This window comes from Macaca thibetana, chromosome 8, assembly GCF_024542745.1.
Source record: "Macaca thibetana thibetana isolate TM-01 chromosome 8, ASM2454274v1, whole genome shotgun sequence".
Taxonomy (NCBI): Eukaryota; Metazoa; Chordata; class Mammalia; order Primates; family Cercopithecidae; genus Macaca; species Macaca thibetana.
Genome location: NC_065585.1, coordinates 77,621,738 through 77,642,030, shown reverse-complemented (window position 1 = coordinate 77,642,030; position 20,293 = coordinate 77,621,738). Strand labels below are relative to the sequence as shown.

Sequence of the window (20,293 nt, the reverse complement as noted above, 5' to 3'; positions counted from 1 at the left end):
AATATTATATGTGAAACAATTTACTTCTTAATAATAGTACGAGAAAATAGAAATTGAGGTCTGTTCCACAAAACCCATGTGGGAATCATATGCTTTTTTTTCATATAAGTATGAAATCATATCAATTTCATATTCAATTTACTTTTGGAATTTAATGCAAAAAATGGAAATGCCTTCATGCAAAAAAATATAAGTACCATAATCATAAAAATCAGATACATTATTAAAAAATAAAAGCACTTACAGTTTTTCCAGTTTCTTTAATGACCTGAGGTTCTCTATACATGAAATACAATTGTTTTGTAGGTACAAGTGGGTCAGATTTGTGGCATAATTCAGGTTAGTGATTTGACTAATACAATTATCATATAAATATAAAACACTAAGATTTTTGCAAAGAGAGAGGTCTTCCTAAAAGGGAAACAAAAACATGTTAAATGTAATTTCTCCTGAAAACTTGTTTGTTTTTAACAAAAATTTTCAGTTGATCATTCTGCAAATTCTCCTAAGGTTAATATAAGAGAACAGTATTTCTCTGTTCTTGGCACAGTTAAAACAAGACTAGACTGATTACAAAAGAAATTCTGTAATATTTTTTCTTTTTTTAAGAAATTCTGTAATCATATCAATAAAACTGGAATTGTTTTTTTTTAATTTTTTTTATTTTTTATTTTTATTTTTATTTATTTTTTATTATTATTATACTTTAAGTTCTAGGATACATGTGCATAACGTGCAGGTTTGTTACATATGTATACTTGTGCCATGTTGGTGTGCTGCACCCATCAACTCGGCAGCACCCAACAACTCGTCATTTACATCAGGTATAACTCCCAGTGGAATCCCTCCCCCCTCCCCCCTCCCCATGATAGGCCCCGGTGTGTGATGTTCCCCTTCCCGAGTCCAAGTGATCTCATTGTTCAGTTCCCACCTATGAGTGAGAACATGCGGTGTTTGGTTTTCTGTTCTTGTGATAGTTTGCTAAGAATGATGGTTTCCAGCTGCATCCATGTCCCTACAAAGGACACAAACTCATCCTTTTTTATGGCTGCATGGTATTGCATGGTGTATATGTGCCACATTTTCTTAATCCAGTCTGTCACTGATGGACATTTGGGTTGATTCCAAGTCTTTGCTATTGTGAATAGTGCCGCAATAAACATACGTGTGCATGTGTCTTTATAGCAGCATGATTTATAATCCTTTGGGTATATACCCAGTAATGGGATGGCTGGGTCATATGGTACATCTAGTTCTAGATCCTTGAGGAATCACCATACTGTTTTCCATAATGGTTGAACTAGTTTACAATCCCACCAACAGTGTAAAAGTGTTCCTATTTCTCCACATCCTCTCCAGCACCTGTTGTTTCCTGACTTTTTAATGATTGCCATTCTAACTGGTGTGAGATGGTATCTCATAAAACTGGAATTGTTAAGATTTTCCCAGTGCAAGCAATTTTCCTTGGAAGCCATTAGGCTCCTCTGGAAGTTGAAGCATTGAATAAATTATTGTCTCAACATTACAAATAGGGGTTAATATTTCTGTAGGATTGGAAGTCAACTATTGTGGTTTATAATACTGAAAACTGGAAGTCATCTAGATATCCAGAATAATAGATTAATTTTTTTTTTTGGTTTTGAGATGGAGTCTGGCTCTGTTGCCCAGGCTGGAGTGCAGTGACACAATCTTGGCTCACCATAACCTCTGCCTCCTGGGTTCCAGCGATTCTCCTGCCTCAGTCTCCTGAGTAGCTGGGACTACAGGTGTGCACCACCATGCCCGGCTAATTTTTGTATTTTTAGTAGAGACGGGGTTTCACTGTGTTAGCTAGGCTGGTCTTGAACTCCTGACCTTGTGATCCACCTGCCTTGGCCTCCCAGAGTGCAAGGATTACAGGTGTGAGCCACCGCACACAGCCTCATACATTAATTTTTTTAAAACTATGATAATGCTATCAAAAGAAATACCATAGAACCATTAAATATCCTTTTGTTTCTTCAGTAATATCTAATACATAGTTAAGTGAAATTCATAATATGTAGTTAAGTGAAAATAGTACATTTAATATGACCCACTATTGTAAAATTATATGAATAAAAGACTGAAAGGATATTACCTAAATGTTAAAAGTGATTATGTCTGAATAGGATTACATTCTTTCTTTTTACATGTATTTTGTATGAATAAGAACACCAATTATTATTATTATTATTATTTTTTGAAACAGGGTCTGCCCAGACTGGTGTCTAACTCGTGGGCTCAAGTGATCCTAGCGCCCCAGCCTCTCGAGTAGCTGGGATTGTAGGCATGCGCCACCATGCCCAGCTACCAGTTACTTTTGAGATAAAATAATTAAAGGGACTTTTTAAAAGGCTGCCATTTCTTGTGTCATGGCAGATCAGCCTAGAGTAAATAGACAAGCGGTGAAGTTCTGCTCAAAAATTTCTCAGCCTTCATTAAGTTAACTTCTTTTAAAATACAGCTATGTGTTGGAAACTGTAAGTTTAGAAGTTATTCTCATTTTAGTGTGAATTACTTTAACCAATTTGCCATCCTTCTATCAAAGATCATCCACCCTGGAGGAGCATTGATTGATATGAGGACAGAGTATGAAATAGGGACTTTACTGGGGGCTCTCCAGAGAAAGTAGTCTTATATGATATCATGAAGTAGAGAGTTCTGGGCAACAAAAGAGAAACATGAGGTTTGGGCAAAGGAATTATGGGAAGAAGGATCACCAGGAAACCAGAAGGGGATCTAGAATGGGAGCTGGGTTGGGGTCCCTACAAAAAAACCAAGTATTTAATTGATCATTTTGCCTGGGGTGTTTGTATTTCTTTCATTTGTTCAATAAATATTTATTAAGCATGTAATATGAGTCAGGCATTGTAATGGATGAGGGATTTAGAGTGATGTGAAATAATAGACATGATTTCTGCCCTCAGGTAGCTCCTGTGTTTCCAAGAAAATTTATCTCACCTGTAGTCTAGCATTTACTGTAGACAACAGATACCAACACAGATGGCCTAAGAGTGTTATTGCAGCCTTTAAAGTTTCCCAAATTACAGCCAAGAATTACCTTAGTGCTGAGAAAATGTAGTTTCAGATTATATCCAGATAAACATAAACTTGTCTGATGTAATTGACCCAGTATAACATACATTTACATAACCAGTTAAATTATGTGCAAAAAAGATTTCACTGTTAAACTCTTTTTTTCTTGTGTGAATTTTAATTTTAATTTCCATAGTTTTGGGGATACAGGTGGTTTTTGGTTACATGGATAGGTTCTTTTTTGAGACGTAGTCTCACTTTGTTGCCCAGGCTGTATTACAGGTATGACCCACCGCGCTTAGCCAGGATAAATTCTTTAGTGGTGAGTTCTGAGATTTTAGTGCACCCTTCACCTGAGCAGTGTACACTGTACCCAATATGTAGTCTTTTATCCCTCACCCCCTTCCCAACCTTCTCTCACTGATAAACTTTTGAAATATGGTACTCACATAGTTACTTCTTAACATTTTGGTATACTTAAAAAATTCATATTTCAAGGTTTTACAATAATACAAAAGTAATTATTGTCTATGAAATTATTCCCAACATACACTTTCAAATCTAGTTTGCTACACTATACAGTGTTGTAGGAGAACAGTAATACAAATATTTAAAATATATATATTTAAAAATCACAATGGTATATTTTATAGATTTAATTTTAACAAATCTAATATCACAAGTAGGAAGTTAAAATAAAAACACAATATAAAGCTTACTGATAAAAATAAGTTAATAAGGCCGAGTGCGGTGGCTAACATGTGTAATCCTAGCACTTTGGGAGGCCAAGGCAGGCGGATCACTTCTTGAGCTCAGAAGTCTGAGCTCAAGAACTCAACATGGTGAACCTGGAAACATAGCGAAACCCCATCTGTACTAAAAATACAAAAGTTAGCTGGGCATGGTGGCACATGCCTGTAATCCCAGCTACTCAGGAGGCTGAGGCACAAGAGTCACTTGAACCTGGGAGGTGGAGGTTGCAGTGAGCTTTGATCATGTCACTATATTCCAGCCTGGGCAACAGACCGAGAGAGACTCTACCTCAAAAAAAAAGTTAGTAAGAATAATGAAAATATAGTTAATATATTAGGTATGCCCCCAAACCAATTCCTAAACTTTACATTATTAATTATATAAAAACAGGAAATAATTTCAAAGTTCTTACAATTGCATCTATATTTTTGTCTGAAAAATTTATATGAGTTATTTTCTTCAGGCACTGTGAAATGGTTTCTTCTTTTCGGGGTTTAAGATTGCTGTTTCTGGCAATTAGATCCAAGGTCAGTCGAACCATAATTTCTTTATAAATCAAACTCTCAGCAAAAGCTCTGTTTTGATACCATGTCAAGAAGTAGGCCTAGGTATTATTTCCAGCTTTCTAAAGATTAAAGAAAAAAGCATTATGATTATGATAGCAATTTAAGGAAAAGTTATTCTGACTTACTCTTTAAATAATTCCCTTATATGAAACTATTTGATAAGCTAGTTTATAGACATTTTTAGGGGCACCTGAGGTATTTTCTAAGTTTATAGACTTAACTTCATAAAAAGATTTAAAGCATCAAAATTAAACACATAATACTCATTCACTTTTAGTTTTAAATCTTTTCTTCTTCCTGAGTATATTTGAATCATTGCAAGTACCCTTTTTTCTTTCCTTTTTTTTTGAGACGGAGTTTCGCTCTTGTTGCTCAGGCTGGAGTGCAGTGGTGCAAGCTCAGCTCACTGCAATCTCTGCCTCCCAGGTTCAAGCGATTCTCCTCTCAAGCCTCCATAGTAGCTGAGATTACAGAAGCGTGCCACCACGCCCAGCTAATTTTTGTATTTTGAGTAGAGATGGGTTTTCGCCATATTGGCCAGGATGGTCTCGAACCCCTGAGCTTAGGCAATTGGCCCGCCTCAGCCTCCCAAAGTGTTGAGATTACAGGCGTGAGCCACCGCGCCCAACCTCTTTTTTCTTTTAAGAGACTGGGTCTCATGTTATGGTTCCCAGGCTGGCGTGTAGTAGTGGCTATTCACAGGCATGTAGGCATGATCATAGTCCTCTGCAACTTTTTTTTTTTTTTTTTTTTTTTAAGACTCCATTGCCAGGCTGGAGTGCAGTAGTGTGGTCTTGGCTCACTGCAACCTCTGTCTCCTGGGTTCAAGCGATTCTCCTGCCTCAGCCTCCCAAAGCAGCTGGGATTACAGGCACGTGCCACCATACCCAGCAAATTTTTGTATTTTTAGTAGAGATGGGGTTTCGCCATGTTGGCCAGGCTGGTCTTGAACTCCTGACCTTGTGATCTGCCCGCCTCGGCCTCCCAAAGTACTGGCATTACAGGCGTGAGCCACCGCGCCCCTCCCCCCGCTTTTTTTGTTTGTTTGTTTGTTTGTTTTTAGAGAGGGGGTCTTGCTCTGTCTCCAAGGCTGGAGTGCAGTGGCGCAATCTCGGCTCACCGAAACCTCTGCCTCCCAGGTTAAAGCAGTTCTCCTGCCTCAGTCTTCCAAGTAGCTGGGACCATAGGCACACACCGCCATGCCCGGCTAACTTTTTTTTCTTTTTGTATTTTAATGCAGATGGCGGTTTCACTGTGTTGCCCAGGCTGGTCTCCCTGAGCTCAGGCAATTGGCCTGCCTCGGCCTCCCAAAGTGCTAGGATTACAGGCGTGAGCCACCCCGCCCCAGTCATGCACTGCAATCTTTGAACTCCTGGGCTCAAGTGCTCCTCCTGCCTATGCCTCAGCTACAGGGACCTACAGGGGTGCAGCACTACGCCTGGTTTATGAGCATCTTTTTTTTTTTTTTTTTTTTTTTGAGATAGAGTCTCACTCTGTCACCCAGTCTGGAGTGCAGTGGCGTGATCTCGGCTCACTGCAACCTCTGCCTCCTGGGTTCAAGCAATTCTCTGCCTCAGCCTCCCGAGTAGCAGGGATTACAGGCGTCTGCCACCATGCCCGGCTAATTTTTGTATTTTTAGTAGAGACAGGGTTTCACCATCTTGGCTAGGCTGGTCTTGAACTCCTGACCTTGTGATCCACCCACCTGGGCCTCCCAAAGTGCTGGGATTACAGGCATGAGCCATCGCGCCCGGCCTTATGAGCATCTTTTAAAGGATTATTATTCACTCTTGGAGTCAAAAAGGCCCTCGAGGAATATCCTCCAATGTTCTCATTTCACAGGTGAAGAAACTAAGTCCCAGAGATTTATCTTAAGCTACTCAAGCTAGTGACAGTTGAGAAAGGGACCAGGTCTCTTGGCTCCTTTTCCCATAGTGCCCATAGAGACCATATGTCTGAAACCCCTAAATCAGAACACATGGTGTGAAAACCTTAAGTACACAGGACAATAGTACAAAATACTTGAAAATGAAGCTGGCCTAGAAATTTATGTTTTATTAGTACAACCATAATCCACAAAGAGGCAACATAATCCAGGGTTTTTTTTTTTTTTTTTTTTTTTTTTTTTTTTTTTTTTTTGTTTTGTTTTTGAGACGAAGTCTTGCTCTTGTTGCCCAGGCTGGAGTGCAATGGTGCGATCTTGGCTCACTGCAACCTCCGCCTCCTGGGTTCAAGCAATTCTCCTGCCTCAGCCTCCCGAGTAGCTGAGATTACAGGTGCCTGCCACCACGCCCGACTAATTTTTGTTTTTTTAGTAGAGATGGAGTTTCACCATGTTGGCCAGGCTGGTCTCAAACTCCTGACCTCAGGTGATCCGCCCGCTTCAGCCTCCTAAAGTGCTGGGATTACAGGCATGAGCCACTGTGCCTGACCAATCCAGTGTTTTTCAATCCAGATTTGCCTGGTTCAAATTTTGGCTTCATCCCTTACTAGTTAGGCATCTTGGGCAGGTTACTTCAATTTCTTACAAAATAAGGATAATAATGGTCCCTATTTCCAAGGGATAATGTGAGGATGGGTGAAATAATCATTATAGAGTGTTCTGCCCAGTACCTGGTACATAGGTCAATAAACATTCGCTATCGTTATTATTATTATTATGTTACTGGTTTGTTCACACATAAGGTTATCTTAACTGTCTCACTGGAAATATATCAGGACTGTTAAAGATGAGAAACATGCCGGGGGCGGTGGTGCATGCCTGTAGTTCCAGCAACTCAGGAGGCTGAGGCAAGATTACTTGAGCTCATGAGTTCCAGGTTAGAGTAAGCTATGATCATGCCACTGCACTCCAGCCTGGGTGACAGAGGGCGACTGTCTCTAAATAAGTAAATAAAATATTGCCATATATTGTCTATAGATTTGAGGTAGCCTATTTTTTTTCAATTGCTGAGGAAGTATAGCTATTTAAGTGATAAATATCCCAGTTTCCCCAATTGTGCTTCACATTCGTTTACTACAAATGTAACCAAAAACGCAGTTTAAAATTAAACATTATTCCAGTGTATATGGAATTTAACCAACCAAATACCTCAATGTGTAGAATATTCTGTACATGAAATCAGTGCTTAGGAGGAAAAATGAATTCAGTAGACTATAAATTAAATTTATATACTCACACATTGGCATTACCCAGGCTATGTTATTGTAAATTGCCCACAATAAAATATTTGAAGATATGGAATGTATTCTTAGACTCTTCAAAATGCAAAGTACAACCTACAGAATAAAATTATAAAATCTTAAGCCTCAGAACTGAGCAGGAAAAAAATTATAAAATCTTCACAGATTTTTGAAATTTGCATATATCTGATTATTTTTATAACAAAATTTTAAGCTTATTGTTGACTTTTCAGATCACATTTCAAATATGATACTATATTCTGAACAAAGTAATTCAATTAAAATAACTTATTAATATTACCTTGAAAATATTTCATAAAATATTTCACGATAAAAGTATAAGAATAGTATAACACCCATGGACCCACAGATCAGCTTAAAATATAAAACATTACAAATACATTTGAAACCCCTGTATACCTTTCTTCCTCTTCATTCTCTTAAATTTAGGATTTATCTAAAATTTAGACTATTAATGTTTTTATGCTTTTACTACAGATGTATGTATACCTAAATAATATATAGTACTGTTTTTCACAATTTTACATGTCATCAATGATGTTAATATTATTCTGTCTTCAGCTTTCTTTTCTACTTTATGTTTTATATGTGAGAGTCATGTGGGTTGATGTGTGTAGCTCTAGAATATTTACTATACAATATTCCATTGTAAGAAATTAATTTTTCCTAATGACTGATCTTTGGGTATTTCCTTTTTTTTTCGCTTTTACAATGTTGCTTTTATGATTTTGTATGTATCATTTAGCACATGTGCAAGAGCTTCTTTAAGGTTTAAAACTAGGAGTGGCCACTCTGGGTTGGACATTTCAACTTTACTATATATACTGTCAAATTTTTCTCCAAAGGAATTTTACCACTGGCAAGTAAAAGAGTTCCCACTGCTCTACAATGCAGCCTGCACCATTGTTGGCACCTGATATTGGCAATCTTTAACTTTTTGCCAAGCTGATGGGTATAAAATGATATCTCATTACTGTGTTTTAATTTGCCTTTCTCTACTTATTGAGAGACTGAGAGTATTTTCCTGATTATTGGCCATGTGGAGTTTCTCTTCTGTTAATTGCTATTTCTTATATTTTGCCCATTTTTCCTACTGAGTTCTGCTTTTCTAAGAAATTGGCAGAACACACACACATTTCTATTACATACTAATATTTCATTGATAACATGTGTTGCAAATGTCTTTTCCCAGACTGTAGCTTGTCTTTTCTCTCTTTTTCACTTGTTAGTTTGCTTTTAATGGTATCGTCTAAAAAACAGAAACTTTTTTTAATATAGTCAAATGTATCATTATTTTTCTCATGTTTTGTGCTTTTTGTGGCTTATTTAATAACGCCTTCCCTACCTTAATTTCAGAAAAAATGACCTCTATAGTCTTCTGAATATGTTAAAGTTTTCCTTGATGCATTTTGGTCTTTATCTAGAGTTGACTACTGTGTAGGAAGTGAGATATTCAATATTTTTTTCCTTATGGAGAACCAATTATCCCAGTACTTGGTGTATTTTCTCTTCTATGGTTCTTTTCTCTTGCATTCACTTATATATTTATCCCCATGACAACACGGTCTTAATTAGTACAGATTAATAATCTTTCTCTCTACTTGGGTTATTCTTGGTCCTTGACTCTTTCATATAAATTTAAACATCAATTTTTCATTCCATGAAAAGTCCTTTCATGATTGTTAGGAATTGCAAATTTATAAATAATTCATGAAGCACTGACATTTCTCTAATATCAAGTCTTCTTTTCCATGAGTATGGTAAGTCTCTCCATTTTGGTAGTGCTAATTTAGTGATTTTCAGTAGTTAAAAATTTTTCTTTTATATTTAAGGCCATGCATAAGTTTTTTGTTTTGTTTTGTTTTTTCATTCGTTTGCTTGTTTTTGAGACAGAGTCTCGCTCTGTACAGTGGCCTGATCTCGATTCACTGCAGTTTCCGTCTCTCAGTCTCAAATGATCCTCCCATCTCAGCCTTCTGAGAAGCTGGGACTACAAGCCTGCGCCACCATGCTCAGCTAATTTTTGTATTTTTAGTAGAGATGGGGTTTTGCCAAGTTGCCAGGGGAATCTCAAACTCTTGGGCTTAAGCAATCCACCTGCCTCAGCCTCCCAAATTGTTGAGATTGCAGGCATGAGCCACCATGCCCAGCTCAAGTTTTTATTTTTGAGTTATTGGGATCATGTATTTTTGATATTGCAAATGCTATTCTTTTAGAAATTATATTTTCTGTTTGTAGCTACTGTATAGAAATGCAGTATTTTTAAAATACTGATTTTATATCCAGCAACACTGGTAAGGACACATTAATTTTATTTTATAGAGTCTTTGTGTTTTCCATGTAGACAATCAGATTATATATGAGTAACAGTCTACTACTTCCCAAACCTTTTATCTTTATTTTTTATTTTTTATTGTGTTATTGCACTTGCTAGGACCTCTAGGAACAAGGTTGAGTAGAAGCGATGAGGGCACATGCACTTGTCTTATTGCTGATCTCAAAAGAAATACTTGCAACATTTCACCACTAAGTATGATATTTGCTGTAAGTTTTTTTTTTTTTTAGTATGATATTTGCTGTAAGTTTTGTTTTTTTTTTTAAGATAGCATGGGCACCGTGGCTTACGTGTGTAATCCCAGCACTTTGGGAGGCTGAGGTGGGCAGATCACGAGGTCAAGAGATCGAGACTATCCTGGCCAAAATGGTGAAACCCCGTCTCTACTAAAAATACAAAAAAATTAGCTGGACATGGTGGTGCACGCTGTAGTCCCAGCTACTCAGGAGGCTGAGGCAGGAGAATCACTTGAACCCGGGAGGAGGAGGTTGCAGTGAGCTGAGATCGCGCCACTGCACTCCAGCCTGGCGACAGACCAAGACTCCGTCTCAAAAAAAAAAAAAAAAGATAGCCATATTCAGATTAAGAAAGTGCTTTTAAATTCATAGTTTGTAAAGTATTTTTTAAACTCATGAATGAAGGTTGATGGTTATGAAATGTTTTTCTTTTGCCTTAGGAGATGTGGTGAAATACATTAATAGACTTCTAATGGTTCTTTTTGTATGTGTGTGTGCATGAAAGGGTCTCGCTCTGTCACTCAGGCTGGAGTCCAGTGGCACAATCTCGGCTCACAGCAACCTCTGCCTCCTGGGCTCAAGCAATCCTCCCACCTCAGCCTCCCGAGTAGCTCATGCCCTACAGGCTCATGCCACCATGCCAGCTTATTTTATTTTATTTATTTTTTTTAGATGGAGTCTTGTTCTGTCACCCAGGCTGGACTGCAGTGGCGCATCTCGGCTCACTGCAAGCTCCCCCTCCCGGGTTCACGCCATTCTCCTGCCTCAGCCTCCTGAGTAGCTGGGACTACAGGCGCCTGTCACCACGCCCAGCTAATTTTTTTGTATTGTTTTAGTAGGGATGGGGTTTCACCGTGTTAGCCAGGATGGTCTCAATCTCCTGACCTTGTGATCTGCCCGCCTCAGTCTCCCAAAGTGCTGGGATTACAGGCGTGAGCCACCGCACCCGGCCTAATTTTTGTATTTTTTGTAGAGACAGGGTTGTACCATGTTACCCAGGCTGGTAGACTTCTAATGTTATATCTTTTTGCATTCCAGGGATAAACCAAACTTAGTCAGAATAACATATATATGCAAATTAAGTTTGCTAATGTTTTATTTAGGATTTTATTATTATTATTATTATTTTGTACAGATAGGGGTTTACTCTTGCCAAGGCTTGAGTGCAGTGGTGTGATTATAGCTCACTGCAGTGTCAAACTCCTGGGCTCACGTGTTTCTCCCACCTCAGCCTCCTGAGCAGCTGGGACTATAGGTGTATAACACCATGCTCAGCTAATTTTTTATTTTTTATTTTTTTATTTTTGTAGAGACAGGGTCTTACTATGTTGCCCAGGCTGGTCTCAAACATGTGGCCTCAAGCAATCCTCCCACCTCAACCTCCCAAAGTGCCAAGATTATAGGCATGAGCCACCATGCCTTGCCAGGAATTTTTTCATCTAAGCTTAATAAGAAGATATTTCTTTTCTTTTTTTACAGACAGGGTCTTATTATGTTGCCCAGGCTGGTCTCAAACTTCTGGGTTCAAGTGATCCTCCTGCTTTGGCTTTTCAAAGTGCTGGGATTACAGGTGTAAGCCATCATGCCCAGCCTATCACATGAGTTTTTACTTCAGGCTCTGTTTTCTAACTTTGGCTAAAACAGAGAAAATTTGGATCACCCGAAACCTCATGAATGGCCATGCTATTGTAGGGAAGGCAAAATGTTACCTCTTCCATTTTAGGGTTTTTTGTTTGTTTGTTTGTTTGTTTGTTTTGTGGCTGAGCCTAATAATTAAATTGACATATAGCAGATCAAGAGGAGAAAAGCAAGCAAATTTAGTTAATACAAGCTTAATGTGGCATGGGAACCTTCATAAGAAATGAAGACTCAAATACGCAGAGTTGTATACTTGCATACTAAGTTAGAAAAAGGATAGTAGGCCAGGTGCAGTGGCTCATGCCTGTAATCCCAGCACTTTGGGAGGCCAAAGTGGGCAGATCACTTGAGGTCAGGAGTTCGAGACCAGCCTGGACAACATGGTGACACCCCATCTCTACTAAAAATACAAAAATTAGCTGGTTGTGGTGGCACATGCCTATAATCCCAGCTACTCAGGAGGCTGAGGCAGGAGAATCGCTTGAACCTGGGAGGCAGAGGTGGCAGTGAGCCCAGATCGCACCACTACACTCCAGCCTGGGCAACAGAGTGAGACTCTGTCTCAAAAAAAAAAAAAAAAAAAAAAAAGAAAAGAAAAGAAAAAATTAAGAGCATAGTAAATTGTGAAAATGTGGCCGGGCACGGTGGGTCATGATTGTAATCCCAGCACTTTGGGAGGCTGAGGTGGGTGGATCACCTGAGGTCAGGAATTTGAGACCAGCCTGACCGATATGATGAAACCCCGTCTCTACTAAATATACAAAAAACCTAGCCAGGCATGGTGGCATATGCCTGTAATCTCAGCTACTCGGGAGGCTGAGGCAGAAGAATCGCTTGCACCCGGGAGGCAGAGGTTGTGGTGAGCCAAGATTGTGCCATTGCACTCCAGCCTGGGCAACAAGAGCGAAACTCCGTCTCAAAAAAAAATAAAAAAGAAAATGTGACAAGGTAAAGGAGCTTGGGTTAGGGCTAGGGTAGTTGATTGGTGAAGGGTTCTTGTAAAAACGTTTGTTTATACAGCTTTTCCTTGGCTTCAGCTTCCAGTCCTTGATGGTAAGAATGATACTTTCTAGTATAGGGAGGAAATCGTTCATATGAAAATTTCTTCTCCTGCTTTTAAGAAACAGAACAGACAGGGTGTGGTGGCTCACACCTGTAGTCCCAGCACTTTGGGAGGCTGAGGCAGGAGGATTGCTTGAGCCCAGGAGCTCGAGACCAGCCTGAGCAACATGGCGAGACCCCCGTCTCTACAAAAAATAAATGAGCCAGGCATGGTGGTACATGCCTGTGGTCCCAGCTGTTTGGGAGGTTGAGGGAGGAGGATTGCTTGAGCCTGGGAAGTCAAGGCTGTGGTGAGCTGTGATTGCGCCACTGCACTTCAGCCTGCGAAACAGAGCATGACCCTGTCTCAAAACAAAAAAGCAAAAAAACAGAATAAAAGTCAGAGCAATCATCTTTTACCTGTCATTTTTCTTTTCTTTTCTTTTCTTTTTTTTTTTTTGAGACGGAGTCTCACTCTGGCGCCCAGGCTGGAATGCAGTGGCCGGATCTCAGCTCACTGCAAGCTCCGCCTCCCGGGTTTACGCCATTCTCCTGCCTCAGCCTCCCGAGTAGCTGGGACTACAGGCGCCCACCACCTCGCCCGGCTAGTTTTTTGTATTTTTTAGTAGAGACGGGGTTTCACTGTGTTAGCCAGGATGGTCTCGATCTCCTGACCTCGTGATCCGCCCGTCTCGGCCTCCCAAAGTGCTGGGATTACAGGCTTGAGCCACCGCGCCCGGCCTACCTGTATTTTTCAAGTGCTTTTCTTTATTTTTTCCTGAGATGGAGTCTTGGTCTGTTGCTCAGGCTGGAGTGCAGTGGTGCGATTTTGGCACACTGCAACCTCTGCCTCCTGGGTTCAAGCGATTCTCCTGCCTCAGTCTCTCAAGCAGCTGGGATTACAGGCATGCACCACCACGCCTGGCTAATTTTTGTATTTTTAGTAGAGACGGGGTTTCGCCATGTTGGCCAGGCTGGTCTGGAACTCCTGATCTCAAGTGATCCGCCTGCCTCAGTCTCCCAAAGTGCTACGATTACAGGTGTGAGCCACTATGCCCAGTCATTTTTCAAGTGCTTTTAACTAAATATAGTCAATATGCCAGAGCAGCATATTTTGAAATGACATATTCTTAATACTTTCACTTTAGAAATGGATTCTGTCTGTAGATTTCAGTGTATAAATTGGTGTTCACATAGATAAAAATTAATGACCTTAGATAATTTTGGAAAAGGACAGAGGCAAACTTTGTATGTAAGTGAAGTATTTACTAAACCAAGGGAAGTTCAACGGACCTCATCAGTAAGCTATAGGAAAATTTTCTAGCTTGAATATGGAAAAGGAGAGAACTGAATCAACCCACAACACAAAATAATAGACTGTTAACTCAAAAGAATTTGCACTGTAGCAGTCCATAAGAGAGAATTTAGCTTCATCAAAACACCACCATTCATCTTGTTAAAAACAATATTAATTTAAACTGTACTGGTAGTTTTATTGTTTTTAGAAAATTAAAAGCTTCAGGAGTTTAAACTGAACCTAGAGTGGATTTGGATACATTTTAGAACATTATAATAAAAATAATGTCAGCACTTGTGAAGTGTCTTTGGTTTTCTTTTAAAAGAGATTAATTGTGTTCTAAAGTTTGAGAAACTGCTTTTGCCTACTTTCCACCCTCTAGGTATCTCTTGTTACTTTGGGACTCCTCTTGCTAGATCTCTCTCTCCCAGGCCACCGGTGGGAACGGCTTAGAGCTTCTTTACAGGCTCTAGGAATCCATTTTATTGTTAGCTTTTTGTTGTTGTTGTTGTTGTTTGGTTTTTTGTTTGTTCCTGTTGTTGTTATTGTTGTTTTCCACCTTTTCGGTTCGGGGGGTACCTGTGTAGGTTTCTTACATGGGTGGAATCCATTTTAACGAACCCCTTGTCTTTCATCTGCTGGAATTCCCACAGGCTAGAGGCAGTGGACAACGTTTTCTGAATTCTGTTAATATCTATACTTCCACTTAGGCCACAGGTTCAGTGGCTTCCAGATGCTCTAAATCACTGGCTCCAGCCCTTAGGCTTTTCAAAACCCTTTCAAACTCAGCTCCACGCCCACCGGGCTGCTTCCTCAGCCCCACGACCACCCCTTCACCTGTGACTCCCTCCTCTAGAGCTGTTTCCCAATCTTGCCAGGTAACCATTTGTTAAAAACAGACTTCCAGACCATTTTTTCTGGAAATTCTATATGTCTAAAGATAGGGCCCAAGGATCTGCATTTTAACAAATGTCCCAGAAAGTCTTAGTGGCAGGCAAGTTTGAGAAACATGGTTCTAGGATTTCCTCGGTCCCCACGCTTATTCCCCGCGGGCAGCTCACCGCTCGCGGGACAGTCGGGTCGGTAACTCCGGTTTGGTAGGTTTCGCCAGCGCCGGGTCTCTACGCAGACCAGCGGCGGTTGCTGGGCTACCAGACGCTCTGTCCAAGCGCCACTCACGAGAAATCTCGCGACGTCGCAGGCAGCTCCCTCCCCGGTGCGTCCTGCTCTCTGTGACACGGCGGCCGGGCGCTAATGGGCACTGACGGTGGCCAGTAGGCGGACTCTGACTAGAGTCCTGTTAGCTTGAAGAGGCCGTGAGGCATCGGTCACCGTATTGTTTTAGTGGACCAATTAGTAGCCGGAACAATTTTTGGCAGACTACCATTTCCTCCTACCGGATTATCCTGCCATCGGCTTTGACCGTTTCAGTGCCCAACATCCACCTTTTCCCAATAACAGACCAGGAGAGGAATTATCTGATTCAGAATACAGCCTGTACTCCATCCTTTCCTCGGTGAAACCTCAAATTCCTTAGGGTGACATTGAGGGCTATTCATCATGACCAACCTCACCGCTTGCCACCTGCCCTCTATACTCCAGTGTTTTTCAGTATGCCTTGTTCTTAATAATAAAAAAAATAATAATTCCTCTCTCTTCTCTGCCCTTCAAGGAAGACATAGCACACATTTTCTCACCTCCTTCAGTCTTATTTTTCCTTTTAAGATTTAAAGACTTAGTTTGGAATTAGTGCAGCCTTTCCGAAGTCTTCCTGGGTATCCCATTTTGTTAAGTGATGCCCGTTCTTCCCCCGAAACAGCTGAGATGTATTATTTTTTTCAGCATAGCACGTAATACAATATTATATGTTACCTACTTAGCCACATCTCCAATGAGAGATGGTAAATTCTTTGAGGGCAAGGATTATGTGGTTTACCTCGCCATTTCCAGGACCTAGCAAAGTGCCTTGTACATTAATAGTTACTCCATAAATGTTTGTAAAAGGAATAATTTAATTGCAGAAGAAGAACAATAGTACAGGGAACTGACATTTATAGTGGAAAGCCCGGGGCTTATTAGGGATATGGTGAGCAGTCTGGATGTAAGGGACAATGCAAGCTGGAACACATTGAGTACCAGCTGTGATTCTGGTGAGAAAAGATTGTCATTGCCTTTCTTTGAGCAAAAAGAAGTGTCAGAGTAGAAGATTGTTAGAATTGCAAGGCAGCTTAGAGCCCATGAGGTAGTCCAAATTGCCATTTTGCAGATAAGGAAATTCCCAGGGCTCAAAAGAAGAAAGAAACATGCTCAAGGTCACACCTGGAGTGGCAGAGAGGGAACTTCTTGGCCTCCTGATTTTAAGCCCAGTTCCCTTTTCATTTTATCCCCCTGACCATTACAATGAGAGTACCCTAGGAAGGTGGGGGAATGGGGGCAAAGGAGCCCTAACCCCATTCAGGATATTTTCGCTTAAGTCCAGTTGTGAAAGCAATCTTGGCCTGGGTTGGAGTGAAGGCAAAGAAAGTGGAAAGGAATGAAAAACTTTAGGAGATATTTCGAAGCATGATTTAATAGAGACTGGGTAGGATAAAGGGAGGGGAGAAGTTGAAGATAATTCCCAGATGTTAGCTATGATAAAGGAACAATACTGGGGAAAGAGGAGAGATGGTGCATAATTTGAGGGGAAGTGGACGAGTTTGGTTTACATACTTTAAGTGTGAGGTGAGAAAGGTTTTAATAGTCTCCAATATAAAGCTGATTATTTAAACCATGAGGCCATAAATGGTAGTGAGGGAGAAAACAAGGAAAGCGAAATAGTGGGTTAGTAGCTATGCCAACTAGTTTGGATAAAAGAGGGAAGAAAAGCTAGTAAAGATGGTATAGAAAGAATCATCAGAGGTGAGATTTGTCCTGAGAAGCACAATAATTCAGTGATTCAGAAACTCATAATTCAGATTCAGACACTGGGGGAGGGAGTTTAAGGAGGGGGTACCTAACAGAATAAAAAGGTTAAGAAATAAAAGAATGGCTGGGCATGGTGGCTCACGCCTGTAATCCCAGCACTTTGGGAGGCTAAGGCGGGCGGATCACGAAGTCAGGAGTTTGAGACCAGCCTGACCAACATGGTGAAACTCCGTCTCTACTAAAAATACAAAGGGTGGCCGGTTGTGGTGGCGTGCGGCTGTGATCCCAGCTACTCGGGAGGCTGAGGCAGGAGAGTTGCTTGAACCCGGGAGGCAGAGGTTGCGGTGAGCCAAGATTGTGCCATTGCACTCTAGCCTGGGCAACAGAGCGAGACTCTGTCTCAAAAAAAAAAAAAAAAAAGGAAATAAAAGCATGATCAACGTAATATGGCTAAAACACTACTAGAGGGGTACGAATTAGATGTCCCCCCAATTATCTGTTTTGTAGTTCATTCCTTTGGGGATAACAGCTTTATCCCCTTCATCATTTAACAATGATGCAGGGCTGGTCCATTGCTCTGTGTAGCACTTGGTCAACCTGCTGCTAGCATTACTTTGCTAGGAGCCTTGTTTAGCAATGCCTCATTGAAAATCAGTTGCTCTGGAAATCTTCATTTTGGAACAATTGCATATATCATTATAAAATGGAGTATTATCTCATTTGCGGTAATATTATTTAACACATTTAACATATTTAAATTAAATAACATTTAAATAAAACATATTTAATAGTCTAAAAGGATATACATATAGATACATACCAAAATGTTTAATAGTGATTGTTTCTTGGTGATAGAATCATGATTTTTCCCTCCTATTTTTAGCAATAAGATTTTTTTAAATGATAAAATTGCATTCTGAAAATTTATTTTGCATTCCACTGTTCATGGAATTGAAAATGTGACTGCTGGTAGTTACAATGGTTTGAATTACTGATTTTTCTTTTTCTTTTCTTTTCTTTTTTTTTTCTTTTTCGAGACAGAGTCTCACTCTGTTGCCCAGGCTGGAGTGCAGTGGCATGATCTTGGCTCACTGCAACTTCTACCTCCTGGGTTCAAGCAATTCTCCTGCCTCAGCCTCCCAAGTAGCTGGGAGAACAGGTGTGCGCCACCACACCCGGCTAATTTTTTATATTTTTAGTAGAGACAGGGTTTCGCCATATTGGCCAGGCTGGTCTTGAACTCCTGACCTCATGATCCACCTGCCTCAGCCTCCCAAAGTGCTGTGATTACAGGTGTGAGCCACCGCGCCCAGCCGAATTACTAATTTTTTTTTGATGCAACAAATTAAGAGAAGGTATTTTCTCATTAAGATGTGAAATATAGGCCAGGTGCGGTGGCTCACGCCTGTAATCCTAGCACTTTGGGAGACCAAGGTGGGCGGATCACGAGGTCAGCAGATCGAGACCATCCTGGTCAACGTGGTGAAACCCCATCTCTATTAAAAATACAAAAATTGGCCGGGTGTGGTGGCACCCACCTGTAGTCCTAGCTGCTCAGGAGGCTGAGGCAGGAGAATTGCTTGAACCTGGGAGGCAGAGGTTGCAGTGAGCTGAGATCGCGCCACTGTACTCCAGCCTGACAACAGAACAAGACTCCGTCTCAAAAAAAAAAAAAAGATGTGAAATATAATTCCTGTCTGATGGCACAGAATGTTAAACAACCATCTGCATATTTTCCATTGTGGCAGAAATTTGGCAGACTACAAGAAATACTTATCTTCAGTACCAAATTTGTAAGTTCAGCATAAAATACTCTTAAGATTTACCCTTTTACAGATGTTGGGAAATATGTATTTGTAAAAAATGTATATGTATTGTGAAGCCTTGAGAATCATTTTAAAAGGTACTTTTGGAAGAATGATGCTTAAAAGCACTTTATAAAAGCCTCGACTAGAGTTTCCAAGAAACCTTGATGGAAACATACTTTATATTTCATATATTTTTCTTTGTAGCCCATATGTATTTCCTTACCTTCCAGAGTACATACAGCACACTAGCTTTAATGATTAGTCATCTTTCACTGAGAAACCAGGAAGTTAAAGGGCCCAGACCTGCGTAACATCACATAACTCCATACAGAAAAGTTGGCATTTTTGTTAATGCCTCTTTTTGTCTTGATCTTGTAGATTGGTAAATATTAGTTATATGGTAGGCAGACTTCTAAGATGGCCTCAGTGATCTCACCTCCTGATATGCAGGCCCCTGTGTGATCCTTTCTTCTGGAATGTGGACTAGACCTACTGACCTGTTCTAGCCAATAGAATAAGGCAAAGCTGATAGACTTTCTTTCTGTGATTAGGTTACAAAAGATTATAACTTCTGTATTGTTAGCAGACTTTATTACATTTTGGGTTTGCAGTCTTTGATAAAACAAGTTGTCATTTAGGAGAGCGCATATGGCAAGGATCTAAGGATAGTCTCTAGCCAATAGCTAGTGAGGAACTGAGACTGTCAATCCGATGAGAAACTAAATGCCAACAAATACCATCTGAGCTAGGAAGCTGAGCTTTCAGATGAGATCTCATCTGTAGCCAACACCTTGATAGCAGCATTGTGAGAGACTCTGAAGCAGAGGACCTAGATCCCTTACCTACAAAATCTGTGAAACAATATGTGTTATTTTAATCTACTGAGTTTTGTAATTTGTTATATAGCAATAAATACCTAACAGGAACAATGGAAAATTCCCTTAAGTAGAGGTTAAATCAGAAAATTGGGACATCATTCCCATTTTTATAGGACATTTCAAAAGGAAACTCAGAGGAGAGAAAAGAAAATGACTACAGGAAGCTTAGTTAAACAAGTATCTATTGATCGATCGATCTATCTATCTATCTATCTATCTATCTATCTATCTATCTATCTATCAGAAGCCGCAAGCTGTAGAATCAATACAAACAAAACCCTTCTGATTATGGATGAAGCAGTCTCTATTCAAGGTATCCTGTAACCTGGAGATGATCATTTCATTGGGAGCTTCTGTAGAAGATACTAGGAGCCTTCCAAGGCCATGATGTACACAATATGAGCCCTAATAATAAGTGATTTAAAAAAAATAATTTAGTAACTGATTTATAAAATTTATTATATAATGTATGTTATAAATATAAATGATTATTACATAGGTTATATATAAAACAATCCATAGCATTTCTTCTGTGTTCCAGACCTATGCCTCCAACTGGCTGCTAGACATTGATTC

The 20,293-nt window shown here is 40.0% G+C and overlaps 1 protein-coding gene across 3 annotated transcripts in view; it reads right to left on the bottom strand.

Moving 5' to 3' along the window:
* Positions 1-15,291, bottom strand: part of PPP1R42 (protein phosphatase 1 regulatory subunit 42) — a 67,865-nt gene extending 52,574 nt beyond the window's left edge. For 2 of the 3 annotated variants that reach the window (XR_007728319.1, XM_050802045.1), the window contains exons 1-4: positions 15,189-15,291; positions 7,556-7,655; positions 4,223-4,435; positions 245-411 (exon numbers count right to left, since the gene is read on the bottom strand). Coding sequence is in view for 2 of the 3 variants with exons in the window: in XM_050802045.1 (XP_050658002.1) it covers positions 245-411; positions 4,223-4,351 (296 nt within the window). In the remaining variant the exon portion in view is untranslated. The remainder of the gene's footprint in view (positions 1-244; positions 412-4,222; positions 4,436-7,555; positions 7,656-15,188) is intronic. The other variant, XM_050802046.1, reaches the window with a different exon arrangement.
* Positions 15,292-20,293: the final 5,002 nt, after the last annotated feature.